The sequence below is a fragment of the Parasteatoda tepidariorum genome, chromosome 4, assembly GCF_982258835.1.
Source record: "Parasteatoda tepidariorum strain Cologne lab strain chromosome 4, Ptep-v5.0, whole genome shotgun sequence".
In the NCBI taxonomy this organism is placed as follows: Eukaryota; Metazoa; Arthropoda; class Arachnida; order Araneae; family Theridiidae; genus Parasteatoda; species Parasteatoda tepidariorum.
Window position 1 is genome coordinate 37,805,963 of NC_141758.1, and position 17,175 is coordinate 37,823,137.

Here is a 17,175-nt window from a genome sequence, read left to right on the forward strand (position 1 = left end):
CATTCATACTCAACTTGAAAAAACGTTATTATATATTGGAATTATTACACTTATGAGAATTAGATGTCGAATATTTATAGCTTAATTAATTGAAGCTTTTTACCATTCATTTTGTGATAAAATTTTATAAGACATTATAATGGTGAGCTCTCTGATACTTTGTATCTGAATGATTATATTACAGTCTACATGGTTGTTTTATTGCAAACGGTGAAAGTTCATACTACTTTTTATTAATGTTTTGTTTCTTTGGAGACAATTATAACACACAAAAATAAAATGTTCCTTGCTAACAAAATTTGCTCATCAATTGCAGGTTCCCGTAGTTCTCGAATTCTCGGGCATAACTTCCTTTTGAAGTAGTTCTTAATTTCTGTTCGCTAAAAAAAAACATAGTTACCGAATTTTAATGTGATTTTATTACAAGTCATTTTATCAAAAATTTCGATTTCAAATAGAAACAAATTTTATAAATATCTGCAGATTGTTGTGCTTATTGAATATTTAAAAAAATATTCCTTCCGTTGGATCCAGAAAATAAAATTTAAATTAAGAGAATACAAATAATAACAACATTTTAATTATTTATTCTCATAATAATAAAAAATACATTGAAAAAAAATCTGTAGGATTCAGAGTGATATGATTTATCAATAATATAAGAGAATTTTATATTATGTATAGCATAAAGACGATATATAATAATTTTGAAAATATGAGCCGCAATGTGATAAGTAAACTATTGCAAAAATAATTATATTGCATATTGTAATTACATTGCATATTATATTATATATATAATAATTATGTCGCATATTAACTATATTCAGGAGCTTTAATAATACTAAAAATAATATGTGTAGAATTCTTAGCATAGTTCAAAAGTTACAAATAATTTTTGAAGAATTAGCTCGTAAATAATTTTATAGTAAAGCATAGAATCTCGAAATTAATCATTAAAAAAATTGATTGATTACATTGAAATCATTAAATTGATCATAAATCCCAATTTAGACTTTTATTTTCTGTTTAAACTAAACTGTACTTTTTTAAATTAAAAATGCATAAATAATTTATATAAAACATAATATTCTTGCTTTTTAACTTAAAACTGACCTTTAAAAAATTAGTTGACATTTCTATGAAAAGAAACTGTTATCAGTTAAGATTTCAGTCATAAAAAATAACTACAAAATAAATATTAATAGAGAGACATCGATAAAATATTTAAAATATTAAATTTCAAAGCTATTGGAAGAAAAATATTAAAAAAAAACAATAATATTAAAATGCATAAAATTAAAAAGAGGACAAATCAGCATTGCAAATTTATCGCTGCCAAAACTAAATTAAATAAAGAAAAATTAAGGAAATTTTTTTTCCTAAAAATATGCTTTAGAGAAATGTTAAGCTTTAAAAAATTATTCTAGACGATTTGGAATATTTTAAACAGCATAGGCAGAGTGGGTAATATATATTTTTGGACAAGTATGTAATGGTGGAACAAATATTTTGCTTAGCCAAGATAAATGCTAAATTAAAAAAAATGCTGTAATCAATGTACATCTTTTTCAAGAAATTATTATGCCATGGCAGTAAAAGATTAGCTTTAACAATCTTTTGCATTAAAAAAAATTGAACGTAAGGAGATTTTAGTGTCTTACGCAGGCATTGGTCATACTCTACCCTTGTAAGTAATAGTGAGCATATCTTAAACTTCTTCCTACTCAGGAGCTTTTTTAATATTTGAACGGTCACGAGTCAAATATTTAGTTAGATTTTTTAAACAATGCAAAAGTTCTGTATTTGTGAATAGGTTCTGTATTTGTGAATACGTTTATCTTGTCCCGCGTAAGAAATATGAAAATATTATTTTATTACGCCTTTTTACAATAAAAAAGAACTTACTCCGCACCCAGAGATACATTAATTTCAGTTTTCAGAAATAAACGTAGTTTTTTGAAGCAAATAAATTCCTTCGCCAAGAAATTTCCTACTGCCCTCTAATTACACATCTGCCAAGAAGTACTTAAACAAAAATGTTTTTGCTCCACCTGCCATACAAATTGTCTCTTTGGCAATGAGAACTCGAAGTGTCGCCAAACACTGGAGAATTAGAAGCGAAACATACGCTGAAACCTAACGTTTTTTCCCATGAGTCTGTCACAGAATGGTTTTTTGGAATCTTCCCAAAAAAGAATTGTGTAACACCATTTTGTCGGAGTTGTCACGTAAATACGTGACCAGCATGTTGGGTATCACTCCCATTGCAGACGATTTTGCTTTGGCATGAAGGTCTTCTTTCATTTGCTTTGTGTAAGAAGTGTGAAACTAAACGCAGTGCTTAAATGAGTTGAACAGATTGTCTTCTGGCATGAATGGGCTTAATTAATTGTCTTAATTATTTCAGATAGAAAAAATTAATTTAAAAAAAAACACATTTTATTTTTCAAAGCTTGTTTTCCTACGCTAGATTTCTTAATACATGAAACTGTGTCAAGGTTGAAAATACTGTTGTTCGTGAGGATAGTTGGAATTTATCGGTTAAAGGGACTATGTGTTGGAGAATGTTTTTCCGAGTTAATGCCAACATGAATTTCGATCTCCACAATTGATACAATTAAAAATGCAATTGATTAGAAAAATACTTAGAGATTCTGCTGCCAGATTCCGGTTACAAAGTTCAATATCGCGATACATTGCCCCAAAAAATAGATATGTACTAGTGGGCTGCGCCCCCTGCTCGCTAACGCTCGCCAACCCCAGAAAATTGCTACGCAATCTTATATGGTTTGCTTCGCAAACCAAGCTCGCTTCGCTCTCTACTAACTTAGGTATATTGCAAATGCACAAAATTCTAAGAATTCAAAACAATCATTCAAATCCATATAACAACTTTTAAAAATTGCATCTTTTTAGTAAATACTAAGTCATTAAAATAAATTTGAATTCAAATAAATGACATGTAATTCGTTAAACCTATTAGAAATGTGCTATAGTATGAAATCTAAAGCGTAACAGCACGACTGAGACTCATTTCTTAATGAATAACTAATAACAATGATAAAACAAATAAATTCGCGATATAAATCAAAAATTGTCAAATAAATTCGTAATATATAAATTCGTGAAAAAAGCGCTTTCGATGAAATTCTAAAATGGAGATCTATCAACAAAGACTACTCACTTCTGCCTAGCTTAATAGTATGAGATTGCCGCAGATGATAGGGTGAATTTCGGAAGAGATCACATTTGGTGAGAATGCTCTCTCTGGTTATTTCTGTTTCCGTTTTTAAAAGCGCTATATGTTGAGCCACTTCAGCTAGATTTGGCATGTGACATTTTTAGCGGCAATCATAGGTCGATTTTCTAGTACTGCCATTTGGGGAATTGTAATGAGGCTTTTTTTGTCGCCGTGTAAGAGAAATATATATATATAGATTATTATATCACGATATTATTATATTATAGTACATACGATGCGATATTATTATATTATATATTATTATAATATGATATTATATATATTATAGAAAAATTTATATATTTTTATATATTTGTGGCGTTGACCACAAACAGAGTAAAGGAAACAAACATCGCCCTCTATCTTACTGCCAGATAAGGGAAGAAGCTGAATTCCAAGAAAATTTGAAAGGGTCGGATTTATTAGAATGTTCGTCCGATAGATTAGTTATAATTTATGTTTAATCTATATGAGGGTACAATGTATATAAAATGCATCAAAATTTTCCGTAAAATAATGTTTTGGTGTTCGGGCCTTTTTTTAAAAAAGCTTGATTTTATACCCACTTTACCCCACCTGATCCTTTTAATTCGTTAAGGAGAAACGTAATAAAACGCTAATATCGTTGCTGACGTCAATGATAATTAATTTTGGTAATAGTTTCTAGTCGAAGTAAAAAAATAAGCTGTCCGATAAAAGTCAAAAATAATGTAGAAAGGTACTAATTCGTTTTAAAGGAGGCAGAGATTGTCGCCTAAATCAGAAATAAAAAAATAAATAAACATTACGATAATAAAAAAAATATTAAAAAAAAAAATACATTTAGAATTGTATTCAGTCTAAATAAAACCAACTTTACTGAACTAAAAAATATTATATCATATAATTGAAAGTATTTTAATAATAAAGAACTCACAAAAGCCGAAACATGTGTTAATTTATTGACCAAATATTAATTATATATTACCAAACAATTGAGGCGAATTTTCGATTTAAATTTGACAATTCCCAACATTGAACAAAAATTTTTTAAATACGTTACCAAAACAACAGTCAAACCTCAACTTGCACGAAAAAGTGTTATACGAAACAAACTTTTAATGTCTCATCCTTTAAATGCATTCTTCTGGTCCAACATCTTACATTCAGAAATCTTTCTCTTGGCACAACATCTTACACTCGAAAACATTCTTCTAGGCCCAACATCTGACATTCAGTATTCTTTCGCTTTATCCAACGTCGCAGCAATCAAAAACATTCCATGCTAAATACTCAGACCGATGAATACTCATAATTTTTTACACATTGTTTAAATTAACTATAAATTCTTAACGTAACAGATGCTGAAAATGATACAAGGTCAGATTTGATGTTTGGTTTTTAAATCTATTTTGGAGGTACTTAATAACTGGCAGTAAGTTTCAACATCTTCTAAACAACCGCACAATTATTACAATTATAAAAACCTTCTTAATAATGACTATTAATTTTAAAGAAATGTATGTTTTTATATGGAAATTATTTGGAATGATAATTTTTGTTACATTTTAATATTATTTGTGTATATAAAGATATATACAAAATTTATAATACTGTTCTACATACACATGGTATGTATTTCAAAATTAACATTCTTAGATATTAAATTATTTTTAACATTGAATATTAGTTTGCTTTTTAGATAGTTTTAGAAAAAAAATATTAGTTATTCTGAATAGAAATTTCAGAAATATATAAAATATTAAATTCATTTTAAATAGGATTAAGAAGTTATTACAATGTAATAACTGTGCAGACGTTTGAATTATGCATGAAACTGATTATACTATTCCTTTAAATAATTTTACAAAACAGTTTTAGCTATTTTTTGAAACTAGTAGTTTTTTTTTCTTCAGAAAACTGTAATTTTGTTATTGCCAGAAATTATATTAAAAAAAAAAAACAGTATTTCATTTTGCTACTTTTATAGTGTAAAATTTCAAATCTGACTTATTCTGAAATTTTTTTGAAACTACATTTTCTATGCATCCTGTACGTAAATTAACTTGGAAGTATCTTATTTTATTTTTTAACTATTTTTAGATTTTAGTATACTGCCAAATTTTTAAGGAACTTTATCTATGCACATTCAATCTATCGAACTCAAATTCCCGTGCTGTATTTTACTATTTTAAACTTTAAATCTACTTTGCCAAATTTTTATGAAAGCTGTATTTTATTACTTTTACTATTTTAAATTGAAATCTGCGTCCTCAAATTTTTATGAGTATTCATCCCTTCATATCCAATATGTGCTATCCTGTCATTTCTGCAAAAATTCTCTCAATATTCCTTCTCATTTCCATTCAATGCTCTTCGTAAAAACTACCAATCTGTTATCCATCCAGAAAATCCCCAAACCGTTTCTTTTTCTCTTAATTTTGTAAAAGGCTTTTCAAATCTTACTTAACATTCAAGAATTTCAAAATGATTTAATGCAAGTTGAGGTGTTCGAGAACAATCACTCCTAATTTCATCCGCAGCAAGCGAACATTCTGAGGAAGCGAATGCTTGCAGCGCGAACAGCTTGCCCAATTCTTCGAATTGACGATCCTCTCATATGGCTGGACTGACGTTTCTGTGATATTATTGGTTTCTTTTGTGTAGATTCAATCACGCGGTCTTCCATATTTTCTACAAAGATTTTTTCCTCAGTGGTTTTGGGTGTTACTCCTTGAAGAGTTGCTACAGTTGTTTCATCCCCTTTAAGACTACTGACACCTGATTCCACCACAGCTTGATTTTCCTTCTCCATGAGAATGTTATACAATTCTATGAATCCTTCATGGTCGTAAAGTGGCTCATAGTCGGTACTCAGCATTTCTTCGGGATCGAGCAACTCATTCTCGAAATCAGTCCCAGAACATGATGTTTTAGACCAAGGACATGATGGTTTTGTGCAAAGTTCGGCTAAGTCTACCGGTTGGTAATTAGGCGACCGTAAATAATCAGTGTAAGAGGTGATGGCAAGAAACTCCTCTTCACTGTCACTGGACTCTTCATCAGTCATTTGACTGCAATCAGATGGAATCTTTCTATTAGAATCCGGAACAATATTCGATGTTTCCCAACCAGCAATACTTGCTTCCTCAACATCAAGATCTTCTTGGGATGCTTCATCATCACTCAGGTCATTATTTTGCGACTTTGATAGAAATTGATTGAAGACACCTTCCATTGATGCGATGACATGATGCAATTTCAACAATCCCTCATAGTTGGAATCAAACTCATCAGGCGAGCTCAACACTTCTTCTGGATCAGGAGACTCATTCTCATAATCAGGTGGTAAATGTTGATTATGAAAGTCAGGTCTTGATGACTTTGAGCTATCGGAAGTGGATTCTTCGCCAAATACTTGGATGGAATCAAAAGGACCCTTCTGAGGAAAGTCTGTGACACTGACAGCTGTTTCAAAATCAGCAACACTAGAATTCTCAGCACTATGATGTTTAAAATCTCCGCGATCTTGTAACACAGAAGCGAAACCATCCTTTGCGCTTTTAATATCGCCGTGTGATTTCATATTAGGTTCTTCACTCAAGCCAGTCACTAAAGATCCATTCATATTTAAAATATCAAATTTAATTTGAGGAATTATATTTGCTTTCGAAATGGAAGTTTAATTCATGAATCGCAATTCTCTTTATTGAAACAATGAACTTACAATAAAACAATAAAAATGTTATTGTTAAGAAAGATATTTTTTTTTAATATTGTTGTCCTTGTATAGGGCTTTATTGTTCTAAAGTTTTCTTAGTACATAAAATGAATACCAATAGTGAACAATAAAAATTCATTAATATATTGCTAAAATATAGAAATGGCTATTATTTTTCTGTTGCCAAAAAAGAAAAATCCTCCTGCTTTTAATATTTATAAAAAGAATTTTGATTGAAACACCACATTTTGCTCACGTTAAAAAAATAAAACTAGATGAATTAGAAATTGTTTTAACTTCATTATTAGTATAACTCAGGGCGTAAAATTTCAGTTCTAAAGTACTAGCCAGTCTAAACTTTTTGCTCGCCTCAGTTTTCACGAAAAATAACACAAACAAACAACTTTTTAAAATGTTGACAGATGTAGTATAAATAAGAAATTTTAGCGGGAAAAAAACCACACAAAAATGCATCGGAAGAAAAACTGATACACTTTTATAGCTAAAAAACACTGATATTACTTTAACCCTTTAAAGATCGGCGGATGAGAGAGAAACGCTTTTCCGGAGTCTCAAATTTCGAGCAAGGAAAAGCGGGGGTAAAATCGGGTATCTAAAACTTAAAAGCCAGTTGCATCTAATTTGTCCAACCTACCAAACTGTCAGATTTAAGCAGGATATTTATTGTTTAGTTGTGTGAATATATCATTCCTGAAAAGTCAAGGATAGGATACACTACCTTTTTTATAAATAGTTTTTTTTAAAAACGTCAAATAACCCGGTCTTATTCCACTACAGAACCCACTAGTGAGGTAAGACCGGGTTATTTAGAGTCCACTAGTGGGGAAAGACCGGATGCAAGTGTTAACTCTGTGAAAAATGTAGAAATACTAGAATTTCAGTGAAAAATTAACAGAAATTTTTTATTTTATATGACGATTCAAGAATATTATACATGCAATTTACATGCAATGTAGTTAGCTTCTCTTTCTGCTGCACTGCACCTTTCGTGATCCCAGCATAGACATACATCAAGGAGGGAAGCAAGACAGGATATAATCTGATCTTTCCCCGAGAACAAAAGTATTCGAACCGAATTGTTTTTATAACTGTACAGACCAATTATAAGGATAGTTATAAAATAAAAGAACGTAAGAGAGGTGACACAGTTAAACAAACTTACCTACACAGATGCCGTGAATTCATCCCCAATAACACGCCAATATGATATGTTATTTTTCTTGACTAGTAGGATATAATTTAGAGTCTGTCCACTAAAAAACAACAGTAATTTCGACACAATCGAGGTACCCGGACTCACCCCACTCTCTTTTATGCATATAAGAGAATTGTATTTAGATCACGTTTATGTGATATGGGGCCGCTAAAGTCTAAGAGGTTCGTTTCATACATGACAACATGAACCGTGTAGGAAGAATCTCGCGATGACATATGTGTTCATAGTCCTGAAGGGGTATAGATGTATCCCGCATTCTAGTGTTATTATATCTTCCCTTGCCTTCAGGATAACATTGAGAGGTTTTCCTTCCCCTTGTAACGCCCTTGCGGGTTAGTTCCATAAAAAATTATTCCCAGAAGGTAAATTTCTCCCATTACTTGATATTATATATATATATATATATATATATATATATATATATATATATATATATATATATATATATATATATATATATATATATATATATATATATATATATATATGGTTTAAATATTTCTAATAATTATGCCCCAGAGCAGCCGTTTCTGAAACTTAAGTATCCGAAGACATTTTTATGCAAAAATAATTTTAAATATTTTTTTAATAATATAATTTCAATAATTATAAAAATTATTCAAATTTAGAAATTTGTGCATCATCTTGAGCTTAGTAAATTTGAATGACAAAAAGAAATATGTGTACGAGATCATCAGAATATTTCCTGAAAAATAAAATTGTCAAAAAATCGTATTTTTAATGTTTTCTCAAAATTGTTCAACTTATGAAGTTTAAATTTTTGTAAATAATTTTTTAAAAAATAAATTGTTTCAGACGATTTTACGTTTTTTTCTTCCTTATTTAAATATTTTTCACGCATCAAAGCTTGGAAAGTGTTGGTTTGAGGGTAAAGTATGCCACCTGGAAAATAAAACCTGGTAACCAATATTTGTTTTATACACATTTCAAACATATACATGAGCTTGCAGTGTAAACACTCGCATTATATTATTTATATTTATGAAACGATTACGATTACGATTACGATTATGAAACGATTACGATTATGATTTTACTATTACTACATTTGTATTTACTTCAACAGATATCGTTATGTATGTGTTGTATTTCACTGTGTTGTTCTTTGTGTAGGATGGACTTACAGCACTGCATTTATCAGCCCAACAAGTGCGTGAAGATATGGTCCGTCTTCTTCTTGGAAGAAAAGCTGATCCCTTAGCGGCCGGTGGTGTAAGTGTTGATATTAAATTTTAATAAATTATTTCAAATCATTTTATTCTAGAGGCAAGCTAACAATCTTGTTAAGCTTGTTGTTGATTTAAACCGAATAAAATCATTTTGAGCATAAGCAATGGCATCAGCTTAATCCTTGAGTCATAACATTCATGATGGGAGGTGCACTTTTCATAAACATTTGACTCTCAGGAGGACACATTATGAACATTAAAGGAACAATAAAGCCCATCTGTTTACTAATCATTAACTTTTTGAAATGAAAATGAATGCATTAATTACTTTGAGAAATTGACTGTGGTGATTCATATTTTGTCTTCTGCATGGGCTTGAGAGCTCTCGGTGGGCCTAAGCCTTCTTAAGAATTATACCGTCCTGTTCATCCATTTATTTGTGTGTTGTAGGCGATCCATGCAGACACAACAAAACCTTGCCATTTGATTTTTTTATTTTCGGAAAACGCACAATTTTTTTTTCCTGGGATGCGAAGGTGAGTTTCACCAAGAGCTCGTTTTCCTTTTCAGGTATCAGATCAAACTCATTTATCAGAGAAACGTCAGGTATCAGATCAAACTGACAGATCATCGCATTTCACATATCCATGCCGCCAGACAGCTTCCCTGATATTTATTTTACAAAGAATTGACGAGACATGGGTTTTTTGTACTTGCTAATTCCGTTATACACATGAATAACATAAGACTTTATTACAGCCATATATGTGAAGCGAATGTTTAACCCTTTACCGCTCCCCTTTTCATATCTGCAAAGCTAATATTTTAAATTGGCTTTTCTCTGCTGTCTGCTATAATTAAACACTGAAAGCTGCTTTGCACATTAGTAAAAGTGCTTGTCTCAGTAAGAGAAAACAATTGACCACCACTCTGTGCTAGTTTCAACGTTGAAGGGCTTGCTGTTTCCTCGTGTGTAAGATCTCAATACGAAACGTTTTCTATAATTTGGTATTATTGCAATTTGAAGTTTCAGTTTAGTTATTTTATTCAGTTATTTAGTTAAAAAAAAGAAGAAAATTGCTGCATTAAGCCTATTAAATTAAGTGCTCCTGAGCATCTTGAAAACAAGCACTGTCGTTTGTGTTCTAATTAAGACATCCAAGTCAAACATGACATGTGTGCACGACGTATGATGTTTCACTGTGAGTTTCTTCATGTTTTCCAAACCTTCGTGCAAAGAAATTTTGAAAATTAACCCACATATGACTGAAATATTTTAATACAAATTTCCTTTTGCAGTTTGTAATACTTACTAACAAACTTTTATAAATGAAAAGAAATAAAACTTTTTGAATCCCCACCTTTCAATAGCCTTAATAGGTGATATATACAGCCCCTGGCAAATTATTAGACGCACTATTCACCGAAGAGCCATTAAATTATGACCACCCTTCATCTATAACAATGGTTTTCATGGTTTCTCGCTCAGGAATAATGTTTTCATGGGGCACATTAGGACCCATAATCCTCATAGAGCAATCTCTGACATCTGTAAGCTACTTGAACATAGTTGCAGACCTGGTTCACCCATTCAGGGCAACAGTTTTTCCTGCGGGGGATGGTGTTTACCAACAGGATAATGCACCATGTCATAAGGGTCGAATCGTCATGGATTGGTTCGAGGAACATTCCAGTAACTTCAAGTCATGTCTTGGCCCCCAAACTCACCTGACCTTAATCCAATGGAGCATTTGTGGTCCCACTTGGAAAACCAAATTCGTGCTGCCATGCTACCCCCTCGCAATGTGGGGGAATTGCAGGACCAGCTGGTGAGCGCTTGGTAGTAGAAACCTCAGACTACCTATCAGCACCTGGTAGAATCAATGCCACGGCGGGAGGTAGCAGTTTTGAGGGCTAAAGGTGGTCCCACATGTTATTAGCAGGATGGTCATAATGTAATGGCTCTTCGGTGTAAGATTCTATGTAAAATCTTATTTATCAAATGATGCTATACAGCTTTATTGTTTTTAACGCGACTGAAACCGGTTTGCACTTGTTTACGTCCGTGTATAATTTGGTCAAACTAGACGACATATAATATAAATTCCACGATTGCATAAATTAGACGATATATTATATAAATATAGAATATTTATTATATCGGGTATTATATTAGTATATTATAATAATTGGCCCAGATTATCAGAGACACTGTAGTTTTTTTTAATAATTACTTGTTTTGCCCGAGTTTATATGCAATACTTTTATATTTAAACATTCATGTAATAGGTTTTTATTCAGGAGATTTTTTATATACTTCCTATTCGTATTTATTTTTTAACGTATTGCATTGCAATGTTAACCAATTGATACACGAGCGTAAACAAGTGCAAACCAGTTTCAACCGCGTAAAAACAATAAAACTGCGTAGCATCACCTGATAATTAAGATTTTACATATGTAGAATCTTATAGTGCAGGGATGGAGAACCAAAGGCACGCGTGCCATTAATGTCACCCGACACAATATTTCGGGCACGCAACCGATCACATTTGTTATTACACTATGAATTGTTATTACAATATGAAGCATATGTAACAATTGAATTAAAATTCACAAAAACTCTCAAAATAATAAACAATTATTAATAAAAAAATTAACAATTAATGCTAAAAAAGCAATTAATAACCATAAAAACAAGTTAGCAATAAATAACTAGAAAAAAAATTAACAGTCCTGCTTAAACTAACATCTTACAACCTAATATAAGTTATTTGTCATCTAATCTGCAACAACAGAAGTCACACTGATGTTACTTTAAGTTGAATTACGCGTATAACTGAGACATAGCAAAATTTTTTTTTTTTTTCAATGTAAATAAAGAGTTTTGAGTTGATAGTATTTAGTATTATTATTTTCTCAATAATCACGAAGTCAAAATTATTTGACGGCACGTCTATGACATCATTAAACAATTTTTTTTAGAAAAAATGGCACGTTGGTGTATAAAGGTTCGCCACCCCTGTTATAGTGTGTCTAATAATTTATCCAGAGACTATATACTTACCAATAAAAAAAATGGTGTTGAATTTCAATGAATGCTTTCCAAAACTACATATAAAATATTTTTTGTGAATTAAGTTACATATCGCTCATGGGCTGCAATAGTGGCACCACTAAAAAAACACGTGTTTTGGACTAAGAACAGGTGTGAAAATACACATTCTTTCAGCAGCAATGCTAACACAACTCATAATTCAACTTGAAGGTGATCTTCGTTTAAACAAACGAAAGCATTTCTTGTGCATTTTTCTTAGCAACGAAAACTCTAAACCCATTTATCTCAAAGCATTATTTTTTGAGTTGTGCCGCTATTGCAACCCATGAGCGATATGACTATAATATTTTAATACACATTTCCTTTGCAGTTTGTAGTATTTACTGAAGCTATTTTATATATAAAAAGGAAGAAAACTCTTTTAATTATATATAAAATAGCATAACAGTAATGTTATATTAGTGTGTGTATGTGTGCTCTTGAGAATATGTGTATGTATATCAGTAATTGTAATTGTATCTGAATGTGGATGTGGAATATGCTTTTGTATATGCATATGTATGTGGATGTATATGTGACTGTGCATGTGTATGAGTAAGAAAATGTGTATATGTATGTGTATATGTACTGTTATGTATTTCATGTGCCCCACGTTTTTTTGTTTTTCAATTTTTTTCTTAATTATTATTCTCTACTACTAAAACATGGTTTTTAAAAATATAACTTTTTATTTTGAATTTTTTTATTTTGATTTTTTTTATTTTAAACTATGATTTTTTTAATTTTTAATTTTTATTTTATATTTTTAAGAAAATATTATTTTTTAATTATTATTCTTCACTACAAAAAACGTGGTTTTTAAAAATATATATTTTTATTTAGATTATTTTTCTTAGTCAAGAGTAGTCAAAACTACTACAAGACCAGTACTAAAGTAATAGAACTTTTATTTTAAATTAGGGATACAAAAATCTTTATAGAAAAACAATACCTTTACGACTTTCATTAGTTTTATGCTGATGACAACCGAAACAATCTGGAAATGAATGAGGAAAAACTGGATCCTACCACGTAATTTTTCAGCCAATTAAAATACTCCGACAACAAAAATATTTTCACCTGACACGTAATAATTTGAAATAATGGAATCGACAACAAAAGACAATCTCGAAAATAATTTTTTTTTTAAATTTTAATTTTATTTTACTTTGCATGTCTTTTTTCTCTTCATTTTCGTGCATTGTCATCCAATTCTGAACTGTGTGCTAAATTTGAAGTTTGTAGCTAGTCGGGAAGTTAGTTTAAAATCGATTACAAAATTCCACCCGGACAGACATACACGAAGGCAAGTTTATATAAACGTGGTAATAAAAAAAGGAAGAAAACTCTTTTAATTCCTGCTTTTCAATAACCTTAATGAGCGGCACGCATACTTAACTTCAATTAACTCAATTCAAATTAACTTCATATAATAAGCTAAATGAATTACTTATCTCAATCACATAATAATTATAACATTTCCTCCATAGCTAAAAATAAATAACCCGTTTAAGGGTAAACTTCCTGATTTATTACACGTGCTAGCTAAATTTTTATCATGAGTTCAATCTTCTCAGGGGAATTGCACGTATGATAAAACGTTTTTATACTAAAGTTTGCTACAAGATTTCGTCCCCTGATGGGGCATCGTAACTAGCTTGTCATTAACGGCTTAAAGTTCTGTTTCCCAAATTTATTTGGCGATGAATATTCAAGTCTTGGCCAAAAATATCCCTTTCGTTAAGGAAAAGAAAATTACCGTTTTGTCCTTGCGTAACGATCTTTCTAAGAATTGTCAAAGAGGATGCGTGACGTCACAGCCCTAAGTCTTTAAGTCCCCTCTGCACGCAATCTGTGCTTCGGCATGCACTGCAATCTTTTTTCAGTTGCGAACTTTTTTACTTAAAATAATCGATATCACTTAGGGGGACCCATTTTTTTCTGCAAATTGTTCACAAAGAATAAATTGATGGATTGTTTACTTATAATCTTTAATTTCAAATCCTCGGGATTTTAGGTTGAAGGCGGTGCTTTGAGTTTTGCATTTAAGTCCAGATCTAGAGTTGGAAACACACATTGTTTAGGTTGCGATATGCACTTGAAAGTTTATTTCAGAGATGCTTATAATTTTTGATTGTTATGTGGCAAGTTCGTTTCTAAATAATAAATTTTCCAGTATTTTAAAAAAAAAAATTTGCAGAAAAGTTTCAAATTACGGATAAGTAAGAAAAAGTAAGGCCTAATGTGATATTCATTTTTGATTACTAAAACATGCACTTATTTAATATTTTATGGTATTCACATTTTTTCATCAAGATCTAGATTCATATTTATTTTTAAATCATACTTATAAATGCTATGATTTTCATTCATGTTGATAAAGATCTTGTCTTAATCCTAGTTTACGTTATACAGTGGATTTGGTGACTTTGGCGATGCTTGGGAGATAATTTGATTTGTATGATGATTTTTTTCATATTATGTTTATGTGTTTTCATTATCAGGTTACGATTCTCTATGTTTTTACCTACGCCAATTCTTGGCGACTAGCGTCATTTCAGCATTGACGGCATTTTTCAAGATAGCGCCAAGCCTATAACGTATACTAGGATTATACCAAGATCTTGATAAAAATGGATGAAATAAAATATAATTTGAACTATTGAAATAATGCGTGTTTAAAAAGTGCCATATATGCACTAAAATTTAAATAACTTGGACCTACTATTTTCTGGATCAATTACGATTTAAGTGATAATTAAAAAAATATATCATATTATTGTAAATATAAAAGTTTACTTTTTCGTGCAATGTTACCAATTATTTTGTTCTGTATGTTCTTATTATGACTAACCCAAAAACACTTCACCAACTATTCAATCAGCTATTATTTTTTAATTTGATTTAACGCTATTATTCTTAAATTTTATTCAAATTACAAATTTTTTTCTGAAATTATTTTATCTGGTTAAAAGAATCTATTCTTAAACTATCTCTACCTCATTACTCACCTTTAATTAATTACGTTTTTTTTGGTACTATTTCTACTCATTTTATCCATGTTTTTCCTTTTATGTCCCATTTTCCTTCTTTTAATATTGTTATTAATTCAAAATAAAATAATAAAAATTTTGAATTTTCTGACTTCATTTATATTTGAATCTGTCTCTGTCTAAAACCATGAGTGTCAAAATTTTATTCGGCGTGCCGCATGCATTCCGAGTACCATGGTTTTGGTCACACTCTGGCTTAAGGGATCAAGCACTTGAGGCAACCCAAATTCAAGTTCCGGCAGAGGCTGTTGGATTCGTAAAATAATTTAGTCCATAGTGTTATCCGAGATAAAAATGGGAATCTCTTCAATTTTTTGAATAAAATTTCTTTAAATTTCTTTTCCTTTCGTAATGTCTCTTTAAAATTTCGTAACTAACGCTTTTTCTCTCTAGTACTAGATGTTTATCAATAAAATATAGAGAGTCTTCTAAAAATCGCTAGCTAATTAAAACTTTTCGAAATCAGTCTTAAAAGGACGTTATATCGGGAGTGAAAACTTACAAGTTAAATTCTGATTCTCTGTTAGTAATTCAAAATTTTAAGTTTAGAGAGAATTGGGTTTAGTAAACGGAGAGTAAACCATCATTACTTAGGATTCAATCAGACTGTATTGAGGATTGGATAATTAATGGATAACAATTCAATTATTTAGGATTCAAATCCAAGATTGCTTAAGGAAGTGAACTTTGGTTAACATAGAGTTAACCAGTGTTACTTAGGGATTCAATTAAATTGGATCAAAACTGGGACAAATATTGGATAACCATTCAATTATTTAGGATTCAAATCCAAGATTACTTAAGGAAGTGAATTCAGGTAAACGTAGAGAAAGTACTTAGGATTCTATTAGATTGGATCAAAGTTTGGACAAATATTAGATAACCGTTCAATTATTTAGGATTCAAATTCTAGATTACTTAAGGATGTGAGTTTAGGTAAACGTAGAGTAAATTAGGATTACTTAGGGATTCAATTAGATTGGATCAAAGTTTGGACAAATATTGGATAACCATTCAATTATTTAGGATTCAAATCCAAGAATACTTAAGGAAGTGAACTCAGGTTAACATTGAGTTAGCCAGGGTTACTTAGGATTCAATTAGATAGAGTTGATGATTGGATAAATATTGGATTGCGATTCCATTATTTAGCGTTCCAATCCGAGATCATTTAGGATTGCGCAGGAAGAAAATAATAAGTCAATAATTAACCCGCATTCTGATATTTTGAAAGCACTTTTTAAGCATTTGAAACTGAGTGATTTATTCTATGTTAACCTGAGCTCACTTTTCTCTAAACTTTAAAATACCGATGGTGGTGACACAGAATTAGCAAAGCTAACTATCTTCTGCAGTACAGCTTCCTTCTTAAATATAATCTGATTTATAAATCGAGAGCGACTCAATACAATAATTGCGTGATATATTTGTTCTATTAGAACTAGAATAAAGTTTGTCATCATTTTGTCTTTCTGGTTGCCCTAAAAGAAAGAAAAAGAACCCTCACGCACCAAGAAGTGATCATTAAAGTAGTAAACGCCCATTTCAAATAATAAAATAGCTCCGATTTCTGAGCAGCCGGAAAAAGGTGCCATCGGAGCTAAGAATTTCTCAACTTTATTGGTCATTGAAAGGAAAGGTCAATCCAAGGATA

At 30.7% G+C, this 17,175-nt stretch overlaps 1 protein-coding gene across 1 annotated transcript in view; it reads left to right on the top strand.

The window, feature by feature from the left end:
• The window catches only part of LOC107448293 (no mechanoreceptor potential C), a 128,711-nt gene that overhangs the window by 39,116 nt on the left and 72,420 nt on the right, over positions 1-17,175 (top strand). The window contains exon 3 of the mRNA XM_071182179.1: positions 9,316-9,414. Within this exon, the coding sequence (XP_071038280.1) occupies positions 9,316-9,414 (99 nt within the window). The remainder of the gene's footprint in view (positions 1-9,315; positions 9,415-17,175) is intronic.